At 43.6% G+C, this 21,287-nt stretch overlaps 1 protein-coding gene across 4 annotated transcripts in view; it reads left to right on the top strand.

Moving 5' to 3' along the window:
- Positions 1-21,287, top strand: part of ARFGEF2 (ARF guanine nucleotide exchange factor 2) — a 100,904-nt gene that overhangs the window by 15,010 nt on the left and 64,607 nt on the right. For all 4 annotated transcript variants that reach the window (XM_082362785.1, XM_082362784.1, XM_082362786.1 and 1 more), the window contains exons 2-6: positions 397-427; positions 1,105-1,228; positions 8,602-8,748; positions 9,693-9,872; positions 10,232-10,466. In XM_082362785.1, coding sequence (XP_082218911.1) covers positions 397-427; positions 1,105-1,228; positions 8,602-8,748; positions 9,693-9,872; positions 10,232-10,466 — 717 coding nt within the window. The remainder of the gene's footprint in view (positions 1-396; positions 428-1,104; positions 1,229-8,601; positions 8,749-9,692; positions 9,873-10,231; positions 10,467-21,287) is intronic.

The raw sequence follows: 21,287 nt of genomic DNA, 5'->3' as shown, positions 1-21,287 counted from the left end.
TTCCTGGAAATAAGATGATCTCTTTGAGACTGTGACTTCTGAGTATTGGCACTATATCCATAACCGTAACCATGTAGTTGTTGTACCCTCCATGGTAAAGGTTTATAAATTAACTTTAATTCATGAAAATTATATATGCCTTAGCACAGTATAAATGTACTTAATGCCACCGAACTGTACACTTAAAAATAGTTAATGTGGTAAATTTTGTGTTCCGCATACTTACCACAATTTTTTTAAGTGCTAAAGAAAAAGTATATATACTTACAGAAAATGTGGAAAAGAGAAAAAGATCATCATCCCCCTACTTAGATAGCTTTCAATATTTTGTTATATTTGTTTTTTTTAATATACATATTGCATGCTCCTAACATGCCTTTCTTTCTTCCCCACCAGATGAAATTAAAGCAGAAATAGAAAAGCAAAGGTAAGCCTGGGCACGTTCTCCTTGCTGAAGTGCAGTATGAAGGGAGTAGTAGGTGGTGGCCATGGGAACCCCTTTCTCTGCATGTTTTCCCATATTTCTGATCCTCAAGGGTGGCACACACTCTCCTAGCACAGCGCTGGGCACATGGCAAGACTCTGTATGTGTCTGAACTGATACCAAGTTAACAGGTTACTGCCTCAACAACTGCATATTTGGAGGAAAGGATAAGGAAGGTCAAGTTAATGCTGTTGTGCCTTCTCTTGACAGAAGAGGCAAAGCCCTTGTCTCTTGTATGTCATGCTTCCTCAGGCAGGAGGGCAGCTTGTTCTGTTAAGGGGCTGCTCCTCATCTTCATAGTAATGAAGCCAGTGAGTCCCATTTCAGAAATACAGCTCTGACGTGGCAGGTGCCAGGATTCAGTCCAGGCCGCTGACGATACAGCTTGCTCATCAGAGACCTTGTTCTCTGCCTGTGGCCCCTTGGTGTTTTTTCCTAATGCATGTGTTTAAACTTTTCATTGTCTAGCCCCACAGATGCAGTTTGCAGGCACTTTTAATTAAATGGTTGCAAGTGGGATGGGAAGTTAGAGTGGGGGGTAGGAAAAGCAAGCTCTTTTTTTTTTTTTTTTTTTTTTTTTTTCATTTCCCCTCTCCGGCCCTCTCCTGCTTTTGTCCTAGGCTTGGTGCTACCGCACCACCAAAGGCAAACTTCATTGAAGCTGACAAGTATTTCCTTCCATTCGAGCTGGCTTGCCAGTCCAAGTCCCCACGAGTGGTCAGCACATCCCTCGACTGCTTGCAGGTACCATGTTTCAACTTGGTGGTATAAAGGATGTTATCTCAAGCCACAGGTAGTCCTTTACACACGAGCTGTGCCCGTGACCCCCTGGTACTCAGAATGCTTCCGGAGGTGATGGAGAAAGGAGCATTTCAGCTCATTCTTTATGGAGGTCTTGTGAGGGAGGGAAGAACGAGAGGTCTGACCTCTTTACCTAAAAAAGAATTTGTTTCTCTCGAAGTATTTTGTTGATCTCTCTTATGTATGTTTTCCTAAATGAAACCTTTAGCACTGATTGGAATATTTGGTACATATGCGGGTACATAAGATATTTAATGCTACTTCTTTATGGATGGCATTAATATTCATAATGCCAAGTAGAGAAATAGATATTATCAACTCTCATTATTTGTGGTGATGGTCTATAAAGTTGCTGTGAACACGGAATTAGCAAATCCTGAAGCATTGTTCCTGGAGGGAATACAGGGCTAGGTTCCTGTGAGCCTCTCTGGTCACGTGTTCATCAGCTGATCAATACATAACTTTATTCTTTGTGTGTTTCTGTTTAAAGACACCTTATTTAATATATATTGTTGATTTGTTAGCATTGAACTTATGGTCAACAGCACTATGACACATGCCTGAACAAAGCTGATCACACGTCATTTCTCTGTAGGGCACATCCTACAGAGACAGCACTAGACAGCGCTTAGCACTGTGCGTGGGGGCCATTTTAAATGGCGAAATCACCAACGAAAAGGACAAAAATGTGAAAACCATGGCAATAAATAGATCACAAGAAAGACACTGTTTACGATATGAGAGGTGAAACAAGAAGGTAGAACGTCTCCTTGTTTGACCTTAGCCAGGAACTTGTGCATCAAGTGATTCACATTTTTCACTGCGCTGCAGGTGTCTGTAAGTGACCACAAAAGCGTCCCAAATATTGATTGGGGACTTTCAAATTTTAGTGAGCGGGCACATTCACAAGTACAAACCTGTGAATAATGAGGATCGACTGTACTTAGGGCCATAAGTAACCTTATTATAAGTTACTTTTTACTGGTGAAAAAGCAGCAGTGGAGAGGTTAGGGTGACTTGTCCAACGACGTGCAGATAGTGAGGGACAGAAACAGGACTACAACTTGGGCTTCTTTTTTTTTTAAATTTATTTATTTTATTTATTTATTTTTGGCTGTGTTGGGTCTTCGTTGCCGTGTGCAGGCTTTCTCTAGTTGCGGCGAGCGGGGGCTACTCTTCATTGCGGTGCGCGGGCTTCTCATTGCGGTGGCTTCTCTTGTTGCGGAGCACTGGCTCTAGGCGCATGGGCTTCAGTAGTTGTGGCACTTGAGCTCAGTAGTTGTGTCTCGCGGGCTCTAGAGCGCAGGCTCAGTAGCTGTGGCGCACGGGCTTAGTTGCTCCGCGGCATGTGGGATCCTCCCGGACCGGGGCTCGAACCCGTGTCCCCTGCATTGGCAGGCGGATTCTTAACCACAGCGCCACCAGGGAAGCCCTACAACTTGGGCTTCTTAATTCCCAGTCCAGCATTCTTGTATTTTTCCTAAGATCTACTCATGAAGCTTCCGGTTACCTCAGAAACATTTGTTTTTAACCCCAGTGGGCAACCTACAGCAATGAAAAGAGCTTGATAAATTTTAAAAAATACAGTGGAGAGAGCCACAATTTACCAGTACTTTCTAGAACAGGAATAGTGAATAGGTTCTATACTATATTGCTTGGAAGCTGTGTTGAAAAAATACCTGGAACCTCGTCTGGGTTTCTTGAGAAAGTGCCATGATTGATTGGTTATGTCTGCTGAGGAACAGGACTGCCGAGTGGCGGTGGGCATGCCACATTTTTGGCATCTCTGGTCTAATATTTACTCTATTAATTTCTCTTGTTTGATATATCTATGCTTGAAAATTGATGAGAGTTTCTTCACAGAAGCAGCTCTTCCAAATGAAAAGCCATTTTCTCATTCAGTATAATTCTGTACAAATTGTCCTATGTGGAACATGTAATGAGCCAAGAATTTTAAAGTGGCAGGCTCAAATCCTACTTCTATCCTAAAATATTTGTTGCTGTGAACATTTTCAGAGGAAATTTGGCATAATTAGCTGTTTTGTCCTCATGTTAAGGTTTAGTTTGGAAGCTGGTGCTGATAGTTAACATTATTGATGTCCTAAACAATGCCAGTGTATTGAGCACTCAGCCTGTGCTGGGCCCTGTGCTAAGTGCTTTATCCCCATCATCATGTTTAATCTTCCCAACAACCACCTGAGGTTCCTACTCTCATCCTCATTTTAGAATCAATGAAACTGAGGCTTGGAGAATAAAATGACCAGCCCTGCCAAGTTCCCCTGGCCAGGCAGTGATGGGATTGGGTGGGTGTCTAGGACTTGTTTACCCCAAGCCTATGTTCTTAATCAGGGGTCCTTAAATTACGCCATGAGCCAAATCTGGCCTGCAGCCTGCTTTGGTAAATAAAGTTTTATTGGAACATAGCTGCCTTAATCTGTTCAGACTGATATAGCAGAATACCACAGACTGGGTGGCTTAAACAAGAGACATTTATTTCCTACAGTTCTGGAGGCTGGGGAGTCCAAGATAAAGTACCAGCTGATTAAGTTCCTGGTGAGCCGTCTTCCTGATTTGTAAATGGCCAAGTTCTCACTGTGTCCTCACATGGCAGACAGAGCAAGCTAGGTGTCTGGTCTCTTCTTATAGCGCATGAATCCCATCATGAGGACCCCACCCTCATGGCCTCATGTAAACTTAATCACCTCCCAAAGGCCCCACCTCCTAATACCATCATATTGAGGGTTAGGACTTCAACATAGGAATTGCAGAAACGCAAACATTCAGTCCACAACACCAGCCATGGCCTTTCGTTGATGTATTATCTATATGGCTGCTTTCCAGCTACTACAGCTGAGTTGAAGAGTTGGAATGGAGACCATATGACCTGCACAGCCTAAGTATTTAGCATGTGGTCCTCTACAGAAAAAGGCTGCTGACCTCTGCTCTTAACTATTACCCTGTAGTTCTGGCCTCTTTAATTAAAAATATGCTGTGTTTTCCTGGAAATAATCTGTTTCTGGAACTCTGTGTACATGTGAGTATGGTTTCTGATGGAAACATTGACGTCCTGCTGTACTTCAGCGACTTGAGTGCAGTACCTGTCTTGAGGCTTTTGGCATGTGGTTAACTCTCTTTTTCAGAATGGAAGTTCTCTGTAATGTGATAGGTACACTAAGATTTCTTTGGTTAGTATACAAAATGCAAAATGTATCGTCCTTTTTATGACATTAGAAAGTGGCTGGGTGCTCCCTGGAATACTGAATGAAAAAATGCATTTCCTCTTGGGGTTTGTCCTTGCAAACCTGTCTGACTGGCTTTTCCCAGTGTGGGTGATGTGACTTCTGCCTTGGAAATGGAGGGCCAGTGTCTAGGAGTAAAGGTTGGTTTTGGCAGGGTTGAAGCCAGCTGCAGATGCATCCACATTGTGCCCTGGGCATTTTAAGGAGTCCCTTTTTGAGCATGGAGAGATGATGGGGTAGCAAAGGTGCTTCTGGGTTTGGTTTGCTGTGAGTACAGAGCTCAGCATTCCCCCCTCCACAGGGAGAAGCCCAGAGCCTTCCCTTCTCACTTCTCCCAAGTGATAAAGATTCTCCTTATTCCTTTCCTTCAGCACCTGGTCGCCACACACTCCCCCAAGGCCAGGACTGGAGGAAGGAGGGTTAGTTCAGTCTTGCCTAAACTAGTGCGTGATCTTCAAGTTTTTCTGGCACATACCAACCACATAAATTATTTTTGAGAATATTCTCTCAGAATATTCGTATTTCTTCAATTATAAGATTATATACAGGTACTACTGTTATTAAATTATGTACATTATAAACAATACAAAAACAGACCTTTTAAAAGGGTAGGACAAAAAAGTAGATAGAAACAGACTTCTAATATTTTCTTTCTACGTAAGGCTGTAGGAAACCACTGGTCTGAGCCATCTGGTTTGTACCACAAGCATTATCTTTTTTTAAAAAAAATTAATTTATTTATTTAATTTATTTATTTTTGGCTGTGTTGGGTCTTCATTGCTGTGCACAGGCTTTCTCTAGTTGCGGCGAGCGGGGCTACTCTTTGTTGCGGTGCGCGGGCTTCTCATTGCGGTGGCTTCTCTTGTTGCAGAGCACGGGCTCTAGGCGCGCGGGCTTCAGTAGTTGTGGCACGTGGACTCAGTAGTTGTGGCTCGTGGGCTCTAGAGCGCAGGCTCAGTAGTTGTGGCGCACAGGCTTAGTTGCTCCATGGCATGTGGGATCTTCCCAGTCCAGGGCTCGAACCTGTGTCCCCTGCATTGGCAGGCAGATTCTTAACCACTGCGCCACCAGGGAAGCCCGGCAGGCGGATTCTTAACCACTGCACCACCAGGGAAGCCCACAAGCATTATCTTTTAGCTCTTATTTCTAAAAGACTTTGAATTTTTTAATGCACATTTTAAAATCTATTGTAATAATATAAATTGTACCTGACTACATTCTCTGTTAGAAATTTCTTTTAGAACTTTACAGATTAAGGCTGAAGGCCCTTGGACTGCTAGCCCCAAACCCAGTTGCCTATTTAGGTGTATAATTTTCTCTCTTTTTTTTTTTCTTTCTTTTTTTTTTTAACATAAATGATATCATTTATGATATCATTTTTCTGTGGAGGACCACATGCTAAATATTTAGGCTTTGTAGGTCGTATGGTCTCCATTCCAACTCTTCAACTCAGCTGTAGTAGCTGGAAATGATATCATATATCATTTATACTTGTACAGATTTTTCTATGGCTTGCTTTTTACAACAGTGTTTTTAATGCCAGAACACTGCATGCAAATTGAGGGCATTCCTGTGGACTGATAAATGATATGTTATGCAACCACTTTACTTATCCCTCCCCGTCTAGAGGGACATTGACAAGTCGCATCCCTGTGCAAGCAGACTCCTTGGACACAAGTATCAGTGAGCCAGCTGCCCAGAGGCCTGCCTCCTCCGCCCTTCTTCCCATCCCTGCTTCGCATCAGCAAGGAATAAGACAGGAACTTCTACTCTCCATCTCTGTCAGTCCCTCATGGTCCAAGCCACCAGCGTCTCCCCCTAGACAGCTGAGGTGGCCTCGTCATGGGTGCCCGGCTTCCACTGCTGTTGCCCTCCAACCTGTTCTGTACTCAGGAGCCGGGCAGAGCCTTTAGAAATGTATCCCATCGTGTCCATCCTTTGCTTACACCTGCTAGTACTTCCTACCTCACTCACTGTGCAGAGCACCTTCCTCAAGTGAGCCTGCCAAGCACGCTTCTGCCCCTGTGAGAAAAAGGACTGTCTTATCACTGTTGTACCCCCAGTGCCAAAACAACATCCGGAACAAGGAAGGGTGAGAAGGCAGAACTAGAAAGACCCACAGGTTGCAGGAACTCTGCTTTCTTCCGGCCCTGCCTCACAAGGGAGTAAAATTATACTTAAAACCCTTTTCCATTGGAACGGTAACATGCCCTTTAAGGAGTGCATAGAGGGGCGAATACTTCCAATCTTTTTTTATATTTGAATTAAACATCTGTAATTCACCTCCATCTTTGCTATGCACCATCAGTGTTGGGTTCTGTGGGGCCTGCTTTTCAGCATTCACATTTTAGGAGCTCATAGACCATCCCACTCATAACCCAGTACTCAAAATGGACTTGAGTCCATTAGGAGTAAGGAGTCAGCAGTGTCCAAAACCAGAGCTCATTTACCACGTGGCCAGCACCAGAGCTTATTTACCAGGCGGCCGGTGTTGCCCTCACAGGAAGCCTGCATGGGGAGCAGCAATGAGAGCAGATGAGGTAAAAGGCATCTGGACTTGTTCTTCAAAAACACACTTGAGCACCTCCCTGCCTCCGTCTGGAGCTCTCTGGGGTTGGTCTTGAGCAGCAGAGTGTGTGCAGGCCTCTCTCTTGCTCACTCGGTCACTTGATCCAGCAGTGTCATATTTGTGCTCTCAGTCACTCTCTTTCCATCTGTTTTTCTTCCTGCTTATTGAATGGCGGCGCTTTCGAGGCTAATGATGGGGAAGAGCCATTGAGAAACGGCATCTGGCCTCCGCAGGGCAGTGCATCTTCCTGTTGCAGTGGTGGTGGCACTGTGGATCGCCTCAGGAGCTGTGTCACTCTGGGCAGATAGATCAAGAATGTGACAGTCCAGAAACCAAAAAGATAAAGAACAGAACAGCATTTGTCAGAGTCTTTACTAAGTCACTGGAAGCAGAGGGTGCCTTAGAATTCACGGATCCCAGAGGGCTTGTAGCAGATGAGTGGTTATTTTTATCCGGTCAGCCATCAGGATAACCCGGAAGGCTTGGAGAAAAACCGATTCCTGGGCTCCACCCGACGAGTTCTGTTAGAGGAAGTTTGTGTTGAGGTCCAGGAATCTGTATTTGTAACGAGTTCCCTCAGGTGACCCTGAATCTCAGCCAGGCTTTGAAACCATCCTGACCTTTGAGTTCCCTTCCAGCTCTCAGATTGTCCCTGATGAAATCCAGGTCAGGAGTGAGGTGGCCCAGGCAGGCAGGTGGCCCCTGTCCAAACTGATCTGTCACCTGACCGAGAGGGCACAGCTCAAGCAGCCTCTCATCTGAAGAGGCTGCCGCACGGGTGACATGCAGTTTGATAACGTAAGTGCAGAAGTCAGTTAGTTTTTTTACTTTAATTTTTGGAATAGAAAATACACCAACATGATTCAACATTCTAAAAGAATGAAAGCCTGCTCTACAAAATGTTAGTCCCACCCCTGCCTACAGCTGCCTTAGTTCTTCCTGCACTCAAGCAAACCATGTTATCATTAGTTTTTTATGTATCTTACTGTTAGAAAAAAAAAGTTTTTTAGCAGCTTGAGATATAATTCACATGCATACAATTCACCCATTTGAGGTGTACAATTCAGTGACTTTCATATATTGACAGAGTTGTGGAGCCCTCACCACAATCTAATTAGAGACCATCTTTATCCTTAGAAAGAAGCCCCGTTTTTGCTCATCAGCAGTCACTCCCTGTTTCCCTGGGATCCTCCCAGGTCTAGGCAGCCGCTGACTACTTTCTGTCTCTATTATGTATAGTTTTTAATCGCTCCATGTTTTCCTCAAGTGATTGTGCGCTGGGGGCTGTTCTACACGTGCCTTTTCCACCGTCGTGGGCTCTTCTGCCATCGGGAGTCAGGCTGGATGCTGCGCTCTCAGGGTGGCTGGGCCCCCTGCACCCAGAAGAGCAGAGGGATCTGTGGGAACCGGAAGTTAAAGGCCGAGCCCACTGCCTGCCTCTTGTTGCTGTGGGCGGCCTCAGCCCTGGCCTGGCAGAAACTTCTCATGTCTGTGATTTCTGTGTTTAGAAACTCATCGCATATGGGCACATCACCGGCAATGCCCCCGACAGTGGAGCCCCCGGGAAGCGGCTGATTGACAGGATCGTTGAAACCGTTTGCAATTGTTTTCAAGGCCCTCAGACCGATGAAGGAGTTCAGTTACAAATAATTAAGGTATTTCTGTCTGTCTGCCTGGTCTGGATTTTAAATGAGAAAGCTCATCGCCCTTGGGAATTTGGTTTTCTAATTTACCATGTGTTAGTTGTCTCAGGAGGTGCTGAGCTGGAACGGAAAAATGTAAGCATCACTTAGATCTTTTGTTAAGTGTCAGAACTGATTAGCATGGACTGAGACAAGAAGAGTGGAACCAGGTGTGTTTTCAAAGTAAACAGTTCTGCTAATAACTACGTAAATTGCTTGTGAATTAAACCAACTTCAAATCCTCTGCTCTTTCCCCTGGAAATTCTGGATTCCCAGACTGCCATTTCTCAGCAGGTCCTCCTGTTGATACTTTTATCACCAATTTGCCCCTGTCCTCTTACCCTCCCTTTCCTTCGCCCTGTTCCATTTCTGCTGCCAGGAATGGTTTGGCATGGGGTGGTCCCATCTGCTTGTCAGAGAACCGATCAGGATGGGTGCGGTCAGTGTTTCACATCTTAAATCCTGGATGTATTAGCTTTGTGAGGGAGCTCCCTGTTAGCCACACCTTTCCTGAAGCTCCCTTGAAAACCCACCAGGGAACTCGGAAACTGACCCTCTCCCCCGCGTCAAAACATGTATATTTTGTGATTGGCGTAGGTGAGATCAAGTTGGAGCACTTTCCCTCCTGAGAGAAGTGTCTGTATTTTTGGCTTTTTAAAAAGTAAGCTGGTAGAAAGCCCAATTCAACACAACTTACGTACTTTAAATAACTTGTATTCTATGGAGTTAATAATTGTGTTTAAACTCAGAGCAGTAGAGGGTTGGCTTTTGGTACTAATCATCCAGTTTAGTTTGCAGAGCCATCTTCTTAAACCAAACCAAATTGAAAACAAAGCCAAACCCTGTAGAAAAGTTTGGCTGTGAGAGGATGGGAGGTGGGTGCTCGTGAAGGTGAAGATTGCGGATTTCTGTTTTAGGCTCTGCTGACTGCGGTGACGTCCCCGCACATTGAAATTCACGAGGGTACTATCCTGCAGACGGTCAGGACATGTTACAATATCTATTTGGCCAGCAAAAATCTCATCAATCAAACCACTGCCAAGGCTACTCTTACTCAGATGCTGAACGTCATTTTCACCCGCATGGAAAACCAAGTGGTGAGCGGTAGCAGTTATCAGCTGCTGGGGGGGCGGGACACCATCCCATGCTGTGAACTATTTCATGTGTGGCCTCGGTGCTTGGTGAAGATTCATAGCATTTTAAAATCAGTCCCTTCCTCCTCTGAGTGCTCTGCACTCTGTTTTTATCCTTGCTTTAAAAAGCAGAGAGAGAATCTAGCATGGGTTTTGAAATTTGCATTCAGAATTTGTTTTGAGTTTGCTGAAGGAATTTATTTCCTTTTTTAAATTCTGTCCTTCTGTTTGGAAATTTTTTATGCAACAGGCTGGCGTATTTTCTGTTCCTTATCAAAACGCTGGATCCATTTAGATTGAATCCCTTTTTCGTTGCCTTTCAGTTGCAGGAGGCCAGAGAATTGGAAAAACCAATCCATTCGAAACCCCAGTCCCCTGTGATCCAAGCTGCAGCAGTGTCCCCAAAGTTCAGTCGTTTGAAGCAGAGCCAGGCACACAGCAAACCAACAACTCCTGAGAAGACAGATTTAACCAATGGTGAACATGGCAGGAGTGGTTCTGGAGAAGTGAGCGCAGAGAATGGAGATGTGCCCAGAGAGAGAAACCCGTCGCTATCAGGTACGGCCCGTGCGCTTCCCTGTCCATCCTGTATCTGAGGGGCAGGTGAAAGAGTTGTCTGGTGTCATCGCAGGAAACCTCTGATAGCAGCTCTTCTATTTCTGGGCCTCCCCCTTGACTTCCCTTTCACTTTTCTCTTACGAACCACAGCCAGTGAGGCATGGTGTCGCAGATCATGTTGTCAGTTGTGCAGTTTTCTTTGGATAGTTCCTGGAATGTATTGATATCTAGCCACTGCTATTTGATGTCAGCTTCAATGCCATGGGTTCACTTTGGAGCATTTGTCTCCCAGGAGTTAATCGTTTGGGTGGTTGATTGTTCAGTGTCTGTTTTATCTCCCAGAGGAGGACAAGGACCTCCTCTGTCACGTATCCACAGGATCTCCGTGCTTTGCCCACTGCCGGACAGTTAGTTGCTATTTATGGACATCTGTGAAAGGAGCCAGAAGGTGGGTGGGTGGGTGGATTCATAGAGAAACAGATAAACAGATAGCTTTGTTTTCTTCTTCTGAGACCAAGTACACTATTTGGTTGTGTTTGCTTTTTTAATTGAAAGAGATATTCCACACCTGATGATAGTCTTAAAGTAAGTAAAACATTAGGCATGAAATTTTGGACTGGGTTGTCATGTATTTCTGAATGTTTGCATCTCTCTCTGGGCAATTTGTACAAACCAGATCCTAAGTTCATATATTTTTCAAGAATGTACCTTCTTCCCAAGTGATTCTGCCAAATAATTCTTCGCTCTAGCTGACGGCTCTACAGTGAAGTATCTGACCCGCCTTTTTTTTTTTTTTTAATTTTTTTTATTGTGGTAAAAGTCACATAATATAAAACATACTGTTTCAACCATATTTAACTGTACGATTCAGTGACACTAAGTACATTTCACATCGTTGTGCCACTCTCACCATCATCCATCTCCCGAAATTTTCACCTTCCTGAACTGAAACTCTGTCCCCATTAAACACTGACTCCCCATTCCCCCTCCCCACCCCCTGGCCCCTGGCATCCAGCAGTGTACTTTCTGACTCTTATGAATTAGACTATTCTAGGTATGTCGTATAAGTGGAATCAAACAGTATTTTTCTGCACCTGCTGTATATTGAAACGCATTTTTAAGGTTAACTTAATATACGTCTACAAACAGATTGTGTTTTTTTCTCCCCTGTGCTATACAGTAGGTTCTCATTAGTTATCTGTTTTATACATAGTAGCGTATATATGTCTGACCTGCCTTTATAATTGGTCTCATATCTTCTTCTGCCCCATTATTGGTAATGACGTCTGTTGGTGGTATGTTGCTACCAGAGAGACCATACTTGAGCAGTTTTTGTTCATCTGTAATTTACCAGTGCTTGGCACAGGTAGGAACAGACCAAGTGTTGTTGCTGGAATGTTGTTCTGTATCAGTTTACCCAAGGCAGGGATCAAAGAAAAAGTTGCCACAAAGAACTGCATGTGTGTCTCGTGTGAACACTGTTGCAAGCTACTCAGTCCCACTGTCACGTGTCTTGGAAGGTGCTCAGGAAGTCCCGGCCCACCCTCTGTATGTGTCATCATCTTTGCCTTATTAACTCTCAGGGCAAGGACCAGGCAGGTTTTTACCGTAGCCTTTATCAGACTGTGTTCAATCAATAAATATTAATATTTAAACAGACCGTAGTAAGCATAGCTGTGCAGATGTAAAAGCAAGTCTCTCTGAGCTGTAAGAACGTCCTTCCACTACAGCCCATTTTCCACAAGGCAGCCAAAGTGATCTCTTAAAAGCATGAATTAGATCACCACCCCCCCCCACCCCCCCGCTTAAACCCCTGTGATAATTTCCCATCCTGTCCCATTCAGAGTGAAGTCTATGCCTGCCCCATCCCCACAGCTTCCAAGGCCCTGTGTGGCCAGGCCCTGCCCACCTCCCTATACCTTTCTTTTACTTCCTTTCCCCTTGTTTGCGATAGTGTTTCTGGTTCTTGAAAGTGTGGTGCTTGCTCTTGGTGCCTTCGCACTTACTATCCCTTCCTTGTCCCCCCGCTTTGTCTTCAGGTCTCTCAGTTCTAACTGATCCCTCTCTCTGAAGCTCCCCATAACTCTGTCCCATCATCCTCTTTTATTTTCCTCATAGCACTTTTTTTTTTCATCCTTTGTAAGGTTACTTTATTTTGCTTTTAGTCCAGCGGCAGATTTTTAAATATATATAATTTTATTTATTTTTTGGTTGCATTGGGTCTTTTTTTTTTTTAACATCTTTATTGGAGTATAATTGCTTTGCAATGGTGTGTTAGTTTCTGCTTTATAACAAAGTGAATCCGTTATACGTATACATATGTCCCCATGTCTCTTCCCTCTTGTGTCTCCCTCCCTCCCACCCTCCCTATCCCACCCCTCTAGGCGGTCACAAAGCACCGAGCTCATCTCCCTGTGCTATGCCGCTGCTTCCCAGTAGCTATCTATTTTACATTTGGTAGTGTATATATGTCCATGCCACTCTCTGACTTTGTCACATCTTATCCTTCCCCCTCCCCGTATCCTCAAGTCCATTCTCTAGTAGGTCTGCGTCTTTATTCCTGTCTTGCCCCTAGGTTCTTCATGACCATTTTTTTTTTTAGATTCCATATATATGTGTTAACATACGGTATTTGTTTTTCTCTTTCTGACTTACTTCACTCTGTATGACAGACTCTAGGTCCATCCATCTCACTACAAATAACTCAATTTCGTTTCTTTTTATGGCTGAGTAATATTCCATTGTATGTATGTGCCACATCTTTATCCATTCATCTGTTGATGGACACTTAGGTTGCTTCCATGTCCTGGCTATTGTAAACAGAGCTGCAATGAACATTGTGGTACATGACACTTTTTGAATTATGGTTTTCTCAGGGTATATGCCCAGTAGTGGGATTGCTGGGTCGTATGGTAGTTCTGTTTTTAGTTCTTTAAGGAACCTCCATACTGTTCTCCATAGTGGCTGTATCAATTTACATTCCCACCAACAGTGCAGGAGGGTTCCCTTTTCTCCACACCCTCTCCAGCATTTATTGTTTCTAGATTTTTTGATGATGGCCGTTCTGACTGGTGTAGGATGATATCTCATTGTAGTTTTGATTTGCATTTCTCTAATGATTAATGATGTTGAGCATTCTTTCATGTGTGTGTTGGCAATCTGTATATCTCCTTTGGAGAAATGTCTGTTTAGGTCTTCTGCCCATTTTTGGATTGGGTTGTTTGTTTTTTTGATATTGAGCTGCATGTGCTGCTTGTAAATTTTGGAGATTAATCCTTTGTCAGTTGCTTCTTTTGCAAATATTTTCTCCCATTCTGAGGGTTGTCTTTTCATCTTGTTTATGGTTTCCTTTGCTGTGCTGCATTGGGTCTTCGTTGCTGTATGCGGGCTTTCTCTAGTTGCGGCGAGGGAGGGCTACTCTTCATTGTGGTGCATGGGCTTCTCATTGTCGTGGCTTCTCTTGTTGCGGAGCACAGGCTCTAGGTGCATAGGCTTCAGTAGTTGTGGCTCACGGGCTCTAGAGCGCAGGCTCGATAGTTGTGGCGCACGGGCTTAGTTGCTCTGCAGCATGTGGAATCTTCCTGGACCAGGGCTCGAACCTGTGTCCTCTGTATTGGCAGGCGGATTCTCAACCACTGCCCCACCAAGGAAGTCCCCTTCATAGCACTTATTACTACCCCACATCACTGAAGAGTTTGTGTTCACTTGCTCCCGGTCTAAGACCTTGGCCACCCTGTTCACCACTATATTCCCAACACCTGGTCTGGTGCCCAGCACACATATTCAGTAAGTACATTTTTTTAACTTAAAATTCTGTTCTAACAAAGTATGCTTTACACTTAGTATATTGCTGTGGATTTTGTTGCCAGTATGATATACCCTGTGAGGCTTCTCCCAAGAACGTGGGCATCAGATTGCCTGTAGAAATCACACCACAAACCTGCAAATGGTAGGTCAGAATGGAGGTGCACCGTCACCCTTACACAGAGTGATGGGCTTCCAGTTCTCCAGATGTGACTCTAAAGAAAGAACGAGTCCTTCAGGAGAACCGCTTGAGGAGCCTGGGAGGCCTGGGAGGAAGGGCAGCCTGCGAGGCAGATGGGGGAGGTGCCGGCCTGGGGGACACTGCACCCCAGGGTAGAGTCCAGGCTGCCGAGGCCCCCAGGCTCCAGTGCCTCTGTGGCAGAGGACACATCCAGCTCTCCTGCGGGTTCCATCCTGTGGAATGGCCGTCAGCCACCCCTGGCTAGGCAGTCACTGTGCCAGGCGTGGGGCTCGCTACCTGGGTGCTCCACATACGTTGTCCTGCTTTACTGGGAACCCTTCCTGGGCCTTCTTGGGATAATGTGCCTCCCAGTGAAATTTGTGTGGATGACAGTTCACCGACAGACCAGAGCATCTTTTTCCCCTCAGCAGTTTTTCATCCCAAGTTGATAAATCGACAATTTGTCAGTCTTATCGGCCTGACCAAGAAGTGGATCAGATAGCTCTTTGTAAATTCGCAAAATGAGATTTTTGAGCCTGTGACGTACTAGCTTATGTGAATTTTAGGGCATGGCCAACAGCCTTCCCTTGGGACCTCACCCCATTTGTCCACTCACACCCCTCCGATGACCCAACTATTCTTGTCAATTTTTTAAAAAACAGCTTGATTGAAATACAATTCACATTCCATAAATTCACCCGTTTAAAATGTACAGTTCAGTTCTTTTTAGTATGGTCACAGAGTTTTGCAACAATCACCACACAGTTTTAGAGCATTTTTATCACACCCAGCCCTGTACCCACGAGCAGTCACTTCCCCTTTTCTTTTAAGTTTATTTTTAAGATTCTGACTCTTTAACTCCCAGCATTAGACTTTAGCATTTTTACATGTATACAGCTAATATATAGCTGTTGTAGGTACAGAGTTACCAGTGTGTTCACCGATTTCTTAGCTCACTTTTTTCACCTTGCAACCCATTCTTTAAGGGAAAAACAACCCAACTCTTAGGTACTACAAAATAGAGAAATGTATCCTCCCTCAGCCAGTGTGGAGGTTCTCATCACACAGCCTGGGTTCAGATCATGACTGACCACTTAGTAGCTCTGTGACCTTGAGCAAAATCTTTAACCTCTCTGAGCCTCAGTTTCCTCATCTTTAAAATGAGAATACAACTGGTACTTACAGTTTTGTGAGAATTAATGAGAACAGTGTCTGGCACTTAGGGCTCTATAAGTGTTTGCTGTTATTATCTTTCATATAAGTTTCAGCTTAAAAAATGAGTTAGTTTAGAGAAAAAAATTACAAATATTTCAGATGGTAATCAGACGTGAAGATAATGGGAACAGTGCAGTAGGATAACGTGAGTCTGTTTTCCACGTTAACGATACCAGATCCTCTGCTTTAGGAATTTTATTATTTTTGTCGACCAGAAAAAAAAAAAGGGTCTGGGGAATTCCCTGGCAGTCCAGTGGTTATGACTCCACGCTTCCACTACAGGTACAGGGGGCGTGGGTTCAGTCCCTGGTCGGGGAACTCAGATCCCGCATGCTGCACGGCGCCGCCTGGCCAAAAAAAAAAAAACTAAAATAGCTTTAAACAAACAAAGTTCTCAGGCTAACACTTTATCAAAACAACAAAATGTACCCACAGGTCCCCCTTCTTTCTGACTTGTTTTTGACACAGCCTGCTTTACAGGGAGGCTTTGCAGCTCATTGGTTTATAGCATTTTTATTAGCTGTGTAATGGACATTTATTTTGGGACAATAAGTTGTCCAATGTATTTCATACATTTGAGGAACCGTATTGGTACGTGGCCAGAATGTGACAGCAAACAGCTTTGTGCCTTGGTTTTTCCCTTTAGTTTTCTTACGCGTTACCAAATGCTTAGATGCTGGACAATCACCAAAGCCTCGTTTCTAGGAAACAGGTGTATGTCATATTTCATTGTCACCACATGCACACACTTGCCCCTTCTAACTCCAGGTCTCCCTTCTCCCACTCTACTTTTTCCCTAGCATGTAGCAGTATAATTTACTTATTTATTATCCTAGCTAGGATGTAAGCACCATGAGGGTAAGGATCTTTGACTGACTGATTAATTTTTATTTTTTTAATTGAAGTATAACTGACTTACCACGTGATATTAGTTTCAGGTGTACAACATAGTGATTTGATATTTTTAGAGGTGACAAACTGTACACAGTTATCACAATATTATTGACTCTGTATCCTGTGCTGTGCATTACATCCCTGTGACTTATTTATCTTGTAAGTGGTAGTTTGTACCTCTTAATCTCCTTCACCTATTTTGCCCCATACCCCACCCCCCTCCACTCTAGCAACCACTAGTCTGTTCTCTGTATCTGTGAGTCTATTTCTGTTTTGTTATATTTGTCCATTTGTTTTGTTTTTTATATTCCACATGTAAGTGAAAACATAAAGGATTTGTCTTTTTCTGACTTATCTCACTTAGCATAATACCCTCTAGGTCCATCCATGTTGTCACGAATGGCAAGATTTCTTTCTTTTTTATGGACTAAAGGACTCCTAGCCGAGTCACGTCCCTTCTAAGGAGCCTTCCTGGAATCCTGTGCCATCCCCGTTACTTAGGCTTGCCCCTCATTGGCTAGAACTGGGTCACATGGCCACCCTTTCTACTAGGAAGGCCAGGAAACGTAGGCACAGCCCCTTCCGAAAGGAAGAAGGATCTGAGTTAGGTAACTGGCAGTGCCTGCCTCGGGGGTTGTTGTCTAGCTGGCTAGGGAGGGGGTGGCAGCAAGGGTTTCTCCAATCTGAACCTAGTCAAGGTGTCCATCTTATTTTACTTCGGGACAGAGTCTGTGAAACAGGTAGGGTCTGGTACCTAAATCAGTAACGGCCAGGTGGTGGCCGCTGGACTTCCCCACAAACCAGCAAAACCAGTGCTTTTTAAGTGTACTCTGAACTTTGCAAGGATTTGATTTGATTTGGTTGTCTCACATTTTCACAGCAGGCTTGAAACTTAAACACAGCAGCCTTCTTAGTGGTCGTTACACCATCCAGGAAAGCCTGTTCTGAGTCCTGCAGGCTGTCATGTGAGCAGGGGAAGCGGCCCAGGGTTCCTGTGTGGAGTCCTGCTGCTTCTGGGCCGCTAGTGGGATTCCTCAGCAGCAGCCCCCTCTGCAGGAACCTTCCGCGGGAGTCTGGACCTCCTGACTCTCCCACCCCTTCCTAGCCTGAGACTGTTTTAATTTTGAATGGGTGCTGGTATGGATCCAGCCTGTCAAGGAAAATAGGTTAAACACTCTTATCCCTCAAAAAAATGGTGATCCTGATGCTGTTTAAATGGAAAAACGGCAGTGAAGGAAAGGGGAGATCCATGTTGAAATGGAAATTTTACTTTTTTCTGTAGGAGTGGAAAGATAGTGAAGGCTTTAGCTAACTGAAAGTGCTTTCAACATGGCTAGTTGGGAAATTCCAATATGGACTTAGTCTCCAGGGCCAGGCAGATGGCAGAAACGAGAAAGCTTCTATCACCAGGGCATCGTGAACGTCTTAACGCAATTAGCGCTCTACATATAAAACACACAGGCCTAAGAAAAATTAACGTTTGAGTGCTCTTCTTTTCAGGCATCATTTTAAACGCTTTACGTGTTTTATCTTATCCAGTTCTCACAAACCCTGTGAGGTAGGTGCTGTTGTAATCATCCTTGTTTACTGCTGAGGAAACCAAGGCTCGGGGCAGTTACTTAAGTTCCCACATTGGGAAGTGGTAGAGCGGGATCTGAACCAGGCATACTGGCTCCAGAGCCCTCACTCTTAATCACCGCGTTGAGAAACATTTTCTCTCTGAGGTTCTTAAAACACCCTACCCTGTCAGTCTCCAATTTTTACCACTCTTGTCAGAGACATGCTACTAGGCATGTGTTCCTTTCAAGCATGTGTGCTTGACCTCAATGGAGGAGAGACAGTTGGGAGTGGCAAGGAATGAGGCAGCAGGACGTCTGCAAGTTCATGCCCTGGCTAAAGGGGACAGCTGCTCCTGGCTCTAGCTGGTTGGGGCCAGTGTTACCAGATATTCTTTCTTTTTTTTTTTTTAAATAGAAGCGAGATCTGGATTTTTATGACATGTCTCCCAGTTTTTAAATGTTCACAGCTAATTCAAAAGTTTTAGAAAGCAGTGCATAGGCACAGCAAAGGAAACAATCAACAGAGTGAAAATGCAACCTGTGGATTGGGAGAAAATATTTGCAAACCATATATCTGATAAGGGGTTAACATCCAAAATATCTAAGAAACTCATACAAGAGTAAAAAACCACAAATAACCCCATTGAAAAATGGGTAAAGGACCTGAATAGACATTTCTCAGAAGAAGACATACAAATGGTCAGCAGACATTTAAAAAGGTGCTCAACTTCACTAATAACCAGGAAAATAGAAATCAAAAGCACGATGAGATACCACCTCATGTCTGTTAGAATGACTTTCATCAGAAACAGTTGGAGAGGATGTAGAGAAAAGGGAACCCTTGTACCCTGTTGGTAGGAATGTAAATTGGTACAGCTGTTACAAAAAAACAGTATGGAGGGGAAAAAAAACAGTATGGAGGTTCCTCAAAAAATTAAAAATAGTAATACTTTATGATCCAGCAATTCTGTTTCTGAGTATGTAACCAAAGGAAAGGAAATCAGGATCTTGAAGAGATAATCTACACTCCCATGTTCACTGCAGCATTATTCACGATAACCAAGATATGGAAACAACGTAAGTGCCCATCAACAGATGGATGGAAAAAGAAAATGTGGTTATATACATACAGTGAAATATTATTCAGCCTTAAAAAAGGATATCCCGCCAGTTGTAACAACATGGATGGACCTGGAGGGCATTATGCTAAGTGAAAGAAGCCAGTCACAAAAAAGACAAATACTGCATGATTCCATTTATATGAGGTGTACCTAGAGTAGTCAAATTCATAGAGATAGTGTAGAAAGGTGGCTGGGGAAATGGGGAGATGTTTGTCGGGGGTACGAAGTTTCAGTTATGCAAGATGGATAAGCTCTGGAGATCTAATGTGCAACTGTGTGACCAGAGTTAACAGTACTGTGCTATACACTTGAAATTTGCTGAGTGTAGATCTTAAGTGTTTTCATCAGAAAAAAAAAAAAAAAGGGAAAAAAATAAGGTAACTGTGTGAGGTGATGAATATGTTAATTGGCTTGTTTGTAGTGTCTATTTCACAATGTATGCATATATCAAATCATCAAGTCATACACCTTAGATATATATAATTCTTGTCACTTATAGCTCACTAAAGTTTGGGGGCGGGGGGAAGCAGGGTGTAGGCTAAACAGTGCATGTCTGCAGACCAGATGTCCCCGGGAGCCACCACTTCCCGGCCTCTGATTTAACTCATCAAACCTGCAGCTCCTCTGATGAAATGTATGCATCAGGCTGATATTTCTTGGGCGTTGAATGTGTACAAGGGACTAACAGATTAGAAACTGTCATCATAATTCTATTAAATCATAGCATAAGAGAATGTTGGAACTAGAAAGGAACTTGGAAATATCTAGCCACTTGTTGACCAAATCATGGTGTAGATGAGATCTTAGACGGCTCATAGGTGAATGGTTTTTATTTTAATAGTTGTACATTTATTTTAACACGCATTCAGAAAGTATGATTAGCGTATGAGGCCTGTGATTTTGTGAATATTAGTTACTGTTTAAGGTGAGTTAAAGAGCACTGTTAAATATGTATGGAAATATGTATGTAATAAATATAATAAAAATAAATATAATAATATAAGTGGTGCACGAAAATGGCAAAAATTGTGAAGGTTGTGTGAGAATGACTGAAGGTATGAGTAACACTGATCTAGACTAAATCATCTTATTTAGATGAAAAAAACAGGTTTAGAAGATTTTGCCTGTGGCTGCAGACTTTTCTAACTTCCATTCAAGTTCTTTTTTGCCCTCTAAGAAGAGCATATGACATCAGTATTTTCCACATAAATTTACTTACCCATTTAAATAATTATGATGGTTTGATTTGTCAATTAGCCCTCAGTAAAGCTAGGGGGTGGAGAATAAATAAATAGTTATGGTGAGTATCAACTGAAAAAAAAAATGCACAGTTGAGAATAAAAGTTGAGAATTACGTTTTATTGGCGGACAAACCTGAGGACTTAAGCCAGGACACAGCCTCTCTGAGGGCCTGAGGTCAGGGAGGAGCCAGGGTATAGAGGAGTTTTTGCAACAAAGACCGGGTAGTCGGAACTTCAAAATATTAGTTAATTAAAGAAAACCAGATATCTCAAGTTAATGAATTGAGTACTTTTCTGTGTATGGGAAGATGCAAGAGTCTGGGCTCATTGAAGTCATTCCTTTGATGTGCAGCTTAACTATCTGGGGCCAGTATCCTGTGCTTTCCCATCCTGAGTCCCCTCAGGGTGCACCCTTTGGAGGTGGCTGCAGTGGCTGAGGACGTGGTGTCATTTGTCTCCATCCTCAGTTCCCCCAGGGCTCACCGTAGGGGGCAACCCTCGTGGCTTGTTGGCTGCAACATCCTTTATTTACTGATATGATATGTGGGGCAACATTTTTCTTTCACATGAGTTAAGTGCTCAATGGAAATGAAAATACTTGGTGCTGCTTCTCCAGGATCCAGTGGACCAAGCCCAGAACTCATAAAAATAGTGGCCTGATGGAAAATCCTCGTTAAGGAAGAATTTAAAGGGTTATTTTGGTTTTGTTTATTTAACATGATGGTCTTTTTGTCAGTGATGTTTTATAAATCAGTAATATTTACTTCCAAAAGTCTAGTCAAGTGCTGTTTACTAGTTCTCCCAGA

Source organism: Balaenoptera borealis, assembly GCF_965194805.1.
Source record: "Balaenoptera borealis genome assembly, chromosome: 16".
In the NCBI taxonomy this organism is placed as follows: domain Eukaryota; kingdom Metazoa; phylum Chordata; class Mammalia; order Artiodactyla; family Balaenopteridae; genus Balaenoptera; species Balaenoptera borealis.
The sequence above is the reverse complement of the archived record's forward strand: the minus strand, read 5'-3'. Positions and strand labels throughout refer to the sequence as shown.